The 6,150-nt window shown below is 44.2% G+C and overlaps 1 protein-coding gene across 1 annotated transcript in view; it reads left to right on the forward strand.

Annotated features, from left to right (window-relative positions):
• The window catches only part of PDXDC1 (pyridoxal-dependent decarboxylase domain containing 1), a gene marked incomplete at its 5' end in the record, with an annotated part of 64,684 nt that overhangs the window by 33,276 nt on the left and 25,258 nt on the right, over positions 1 to 6,150 (forward strand). Inside the window, 3 exons of the mRNA XM_015407887.1 lie at positions 19 to 82; positions 4,047 to 4,123; positions 4,848 to 4,953. Of these exons, the coding sequence (XP_015263373.1) occupies positions 19 to 82; positions 4,047 to 4,123; positions 4,848 to 4,953 (247 nt within the window). The remainder of the gene's footprint in view (positions 1 to 18; positions 83 to 4,046; positions 4,124 to 4,847; positions 4,954 to 6,150) is intronic.

Consider the following 6,150-nt stretch of genomic DNA (forward strand, 5'->3'; position numbering starts at 1 on the left):
TCAAATAACATTTCCAAGGTGGAAGATGAACTTAGTTCTCCAGTGGTGGTATTCAGATTTTCCCCTGAACTTCCACATTTAGGTATGTCAACTTACTGCTAAAAATAGAACCTTGCATGCCCTTATTTTATGATGAAAATATTTTTTGCAGTTTGAATGCATGGTACGTCTGTTTTGTATTGAAATAAATAGCAGTTTTGGATAGCAGCCTGTCGCCAGTTTTAATAAGTATTTACAAGGCCCAAATTGCATAGGACTCTTGGTTGCACATATTTTATCCTTGACTCCATTTCTATTGCCTCTTCTCCCAGTATGGTGCCATGGTTAGTATAAGATTACAAGACCTGGCTTCAAATACCCAGTTGGCCATGAGACTCCTTGGTGCCTCAGCCTTAATTTGTGTTGTAGGGTTCCGATGAAGGTAAAATGCAGAAGGGGAGAAATCCCTAACATCTGCGGAGGAAGGGCAGGATAAAAATTAAAGTGATAGAAAAGTCAAAAAGCAAAACAAAAACAGTAACTAGGCAGTTGGTCCTTTGCTCATGCAGATGTTTTGGGGATAAAACAAACAACCTGCCATAGAGTGAGCCAGGCGGCTAGCCAGTGTTCCCTCTAAGCTGAGTTAGTGTGAACTAGCTCACAGTTTTTTAGCCTCCGGCTCACACATTTTTGTCTTGGCTCAGGAAGGAGGGCTCCAGAGCAAACTAATTGATGCAGCAGCCAAATCGCTTGCTCACAACTTTAATGCCAGTCGCTCACAAAGTAGAATTGTTGCTCACAAGACTCCACAGCTTAGAGGGAGCCTTCCAAGAAGCCCATCCGGCCATGTTAGGTCCCCTCTGAATGGCAGCAGCTCTCCAGGATCTTTGCCAGCATCTGCTGCCTGAGGAAGTGCTGAAGACTGAGCCTTCTGGAGACACAGAATGTGTTCAGCTGCTGAGCTGAAGCCCTTTGCCTGAGCTGTAGCCCTTCCCTGGTGGACACAGGACATATTATGTACGTACATATGCGTTGTCAGATCCAGCCAACTTATGTTAACCCCAGCAAGGGGCTTTCAAGGAGGAGGCTGAAGTTGGTTCCTTATTCGCACTTCCTTATTCATTCCTTATTCGTGTAGTCATTCAGAAACACTAAGGAGAGTGAGTTGGAAAGCTCTGAACCCCAAAATAAGGTCTGGACCACCACATATCATATAGCCCCACATTCACGGGACTCTCCCCTTCAAGGGGACATATGCTGTATCCTGGTCCAAAGCACAGTTCTGGTGCCAGCTGCTCCAAAGTGCAATGCCCCTAGGACAATCACACAAGCAGACACTGGAGCCAGGCTGCACCCCAAAATAATCTTTGGACTACCCCAAAGGACACATCCCCACGCTCTGGAGAAGGTGTCCTGCAAGGTGACATAAAGTGATGAGGCAAGTGAGAAGAAGTGGTTTGTCACTGCCTTCTCTCTTTCAAGTACCGACCCTGCTTAGCTTCCAAGATCTTACAAGATCGGGCTATACCATGCTGCCTTTCCTTGGGCATACATTAGGAGGAGTCATAAGATATGCATCCCTCCACCACTCCCATACTCCAGAAGGTTGCTGTGTTAGAGGCAATGGAAGTATCTGCAAATGAATTGTATTTTATTATTCAATGATTTTATTCTTGGGGATCTTTCTGCATCAAAGTGCAGGGTAGAACTCAAATAAATAAGAATTGTGTGTCCATGCCAGTGGATTGCAGCCACTGTGACTGACCATGGGCCAAACCATATGTGTGAATGCTTTTCCTTGGGCAGGGTTTGCCACCGTAGAGCATTATAGATGTTTCAGGCATCTAGGGTTAAGATTTATGATTTTAGGGATATAACCTACATTGAATTTTTAAAAATTTAGCAGACTTCTAGTTGTTTAAATTAACAGTGGTACAATCACCTATAGAAACTGTTTTGAACTGGTTCCATTTGCCTGTCTCCTTACATCAGGGCACAATTCAGAGTGTTGGCTCTTACCTATAGGGCCCTAAATAGTTTGGGGCCTGGATACTTGAAGGATTGCCTCTTCCCATACTGTCTGGTTAAGATCTTCCTCACAAGCCTTTGCTCTCTGCGCCACTGTCTTCAGAGGCTGGCGCTGGAATCTGTGCTACTCTCTTTTTAGGTGCCATGCCCAAATGTTTCTTTTTACCCAGACGTTTAATGAAGAGGTAGATCTTTAAACAGCATTTTCAGAGTCTGCTTTTAGCTTGAAAAATGCAACACTCATTTGTAGCTTTATGGTTTTATGCTCTGGGTGAGTTTTTAGAACTGTGTTTCAATGGTGTTGTATTTATTTTTGTTGTTTTATTATGTTTTTATTGTTTTATTATTGAGAGGCACCACAGAATTCTCTAAGTCAATAATACCAAGTCACTTCTTGGCTACTGGAAAATAAGACCACTCTTCATCAGTGGAGGAAGGCATCTTGAAATGCATTACAGCCCCTACTTGCTCAACAGGCAGGCCTATGACAATAGTTTCACAGTGCCTTCACATCCATCTGGGGGCAAGCCCCATCCATGCCCTGCCTGGCTCCACATCAGACAAAACTCCACAGCTCTGCAAAAAAGAGAGAGGCATTTTAGGCAAGCAAAGGAGCAAAGGACAACCAGATGGTGAAGGACTCCAAAACGTCCTAAGGTGTAGTGACGGCCCACCCTGGCACCTTTTGAGTGCAGACCACGAGGATGCCCTATTGGAGCCAGGAGAGCTTGTTTGAGCACCCAGCTGCCATAATGACTGCTATTCCACAGCAGATACCCTGCCTGTGCTGGCTTCCCAAGTCATGGGAATGGCTGGTCCTTCCTGCCCACACTGGCGCTCCTTACGTTTGAGGAACAGCTGGTGCATTGACTACCAGAAGAGCTTGCCAGCCAAGCCCTTCAAGTGTACAGGGGAAGCACCATCAGAGCAGATCGGTGACTGTCTTGATTCAGAGGCAACGAACCCCTCCAACTCAACTCACAGGGGAGGGCGGCCTAGAAATCTAAGTAATAAATAAAACTCAAGTGGGCAGGAGAAACTCCGGGGCATTGAAGCTCTGAAAGATTGGCAGCAACAAGACTTCTCATGTACCAAGTAACCAGTGAAGGGACTGGGGGGCAATTACAGCATTCCCAGGGCTCCGTCTCCCTTCCCCAATCTGTCCCCCCCCCCGAATTTTTGATGGTGCAACCCTCCACCCAGATATCTGCTCCTATATCACCAACAAGGTTGTTAAGAAAGTTCAGGAGGGCTTCAGAAAGCAGGAAGGAACAATAAAAATGCAAACATAGGCCACTCCCCCTTGTCATCTTCATCATCTCTCTTGGTTCTCTACTCCAACAGATTCTATCTAAAGGATATTAAGGGACCACCACAGGCATTCCTCTGGTGAAGCCACCACCCTGTCACACTTCCAGGGGCAGAGAACCCAAGAGCCACCCCAGATGCTAAAATTCGTGACAGTCCCCCACACCCCCATGGCCCGCATTCACCTTCACAGTGCTCTCTCTGGCCATTTGGAGTCTCATCACTCTGACTCACTCTATCCCTTCTGACAAGAGTGGAAGGGGGAATGGTTGTGTGAGGTAGCCACTAGTATAGCACCAACCTTCATTAGGCTCTACCAACAAGGCTGGTGCTACCTCACCTTAAATCTGGATCACGAGGTTTATATCAAGATCTGCTTTGAATTCAGGCATTTATATAATGAATGCATCTGTGTGGTTAGAGTTGCTAGATTTTAAAATGGAGCTACTAAGATTCGTATTGTATTGTATTGTTCACTCTAAAATATCCTAAGCTAAAATTTTTCCCTTTTTTTAAAAATCCAGATAAACTGTTATGCACCGGCCAGGGTCCTATGATAACTGGAAGGTTTAAATCAATATCTGCTTTGAATTCAGGCATTTATGTAATGAATGCATCTGTGTTGGTTAGAGTTGCTGGATTTTAAAATGGAGCTACTAAGATTCGTATTGTCTTGTATTGTTCACTCTAAAATATCCTAAGCTAAATTTTTTCCCTTTTTTTTAATCCAGATAAACTGTTATGCACCGGCCAGGGTCCTATGATAACTGGCAATGAGAAATATGTTTGTGATACATTTAATCAGTGGGTAGGTACAAGCATTCTTTGCTCTTCTCCTAGATAATTGGGTGATCAAAAACCTGACAGTGATCTCCAGTCCCTTATCCATCTTTGTGATGGCAAAAATGGTCCTGAAAGAGTCAGTGACCTATGGGTAGGACCTTAACATTGGGATCCAGTGTGGTATTGTGATTAGAGTGTTGGACTAGGTCCAGTAATGGCGAACCTTTTAGAGACCGAGTGCCCAAACTGCGGCCCAAAACCCACTTATTTATCGCAAAATGCCAACACAGCAATTTAACCTAAATTCGGAGGTTTTACTTTAGAAAAAAACAACCCATACATTAACTTAAGATGATCCAAACAAAGTAAGGAAAGCAATCCCAAATGCCTTCATTTACTTAAAATTATTTGGCAGAGAATTCGACACTTTTATGATAGTCTGGGCCTGGCTGGGGCAATGGCACGCGTGCCCACAGAGAGGTCTCTGAGTGCCGCCTCTGGCACCCGTGCCATAGGTTCACCACCACTGGACTAGGACTTTGTACAACCAGGTTCAAATCTCGACTCTGCTGTGGAAGCTCATTGGGTGACTTTTGGGTCTCTCTACCTAACCTGCCTTGCAAGGTAGTTGTTGTGAGGATGGGGAAGGGAGAATAGAGTGATACGCTGCTTCGGGGTCTGATAAGGAAGAAAAGCAGGATGTAAACAAAAATATTTTAAAATCTCTCTGCTTGACATTTTGTCTTCAGCTAGGGGAGCAGTTGGCTCAGTTAGTGCCGGCCAGTGGAGTGGACGTGATAGAGCTTGAAGATGAGGGCACTTGTGTACGCTTCAGCCCTTTAATGACTTCTGCAGGTAACTGGAGAACACCTGAATGTTTGCTGACCTAGTAAACTCTCCCTTAAGTGGCCAGTGTCGTGTTTTCTTAAAAATTGAGTTCATGTTCTGTTCTGTTGTATGTCTGTGTGATTGTTTGACCTAATTGTTGCTGGCCTTAAACTGATCTTAGCAGTAGGTTTGAGTAGATTTACGTATGTAAAATTCAGATTCACACAGGAGCTTGGTTGCAGTTCCCACACCGTGAAAAATCAGACACTCAGATTTAGATCTAAAACTAGAAAACAGGAAGACTTCCATGCTAAATATCTGAATAGGTTTTCACTTTGTCATGGTATAGCATTATTTGATTATCCCAGCAGTTTTTTTTCTTGGTGACTTGGCATGTTAACTGAAAATTCAGTTCATACACTCTTCAACTGTCACTGTTTGCTTAAAGTTACTTTAATCTTGATAGTTAATTGAAACTGTTAAAAAGGTTAGATTAATGGCTTTATAAAAGAGGTTAAGATTAGCCTTTTTAGAATCATAGAATCATAGAGTTGGAAGGGGCCATACAGACCATCTAGTCCAACCCCCTGCCCAATGCAAAAAAGTCATTAAGCCTGTCTGCCTTTTCTGTTTCCTCCTCCAGAGTTTCTCCTTTACTCCCAAAAGTGGTCCAATGGCCTCTTTTAGCTTGCGTTTGTATCATAAACTTGCTCTTTATATTTCTGAGCAATATAGGCCCCCAGACTTAGGACCTCAGTTTATGCTGGGGACTCAACGTTAATTAGGTAGCGTGCTCAGATATCCTGAGTCCCCTTTGTTTCCCCAGACTATCAGGCTCAGCTTAGGAGCGGCGAGGAGGGCACATAAACAGTCTCTACTGCCCAGAGATTCATTCAGACTCCCAGCTTATAAAACATAAAGGTTTAATTGGAGAGGTTAAAACAAACAGGGGGAGTTTACAAATAAAATAGACAATAGACAAATCCTAACCCTAACTATGCTAGCTACTCTCAACAAATGGTTTGTTGTTCCTTTCTCCCTGGAACTCCACCTCCGTTTTGGCTCGGCTACTTGCTTCAAGGTTTGCTCAGCCAAAGCTTGCTTGCTTGCTTGCAGACACTTGCGGTCTTCTAAGCAGCCCTGCACCCGGACTATACCTCACAGTGAGCAGTTCAGGAAGTTCCTTGCCACGGCTCTTGGCTTCTTCAAGGCCACGTGTGGCAT

Source organism: Gekko japonicus, unplaced genomic scaffold (assembly GCF_001447785.1).
Source record: "Gekko japonicus isolate JY-2015 unplaced genomic scaffold, Gekko_japonicus_V1.1 scaffold4410, whole genome shotgun sequence".
Taxonomy (NCBI): Eukaryota; Metazoa; Chordata; class Lepidosauria; order Squamata; family Gekkonidae; genus Gekko; species Gekko japonicus.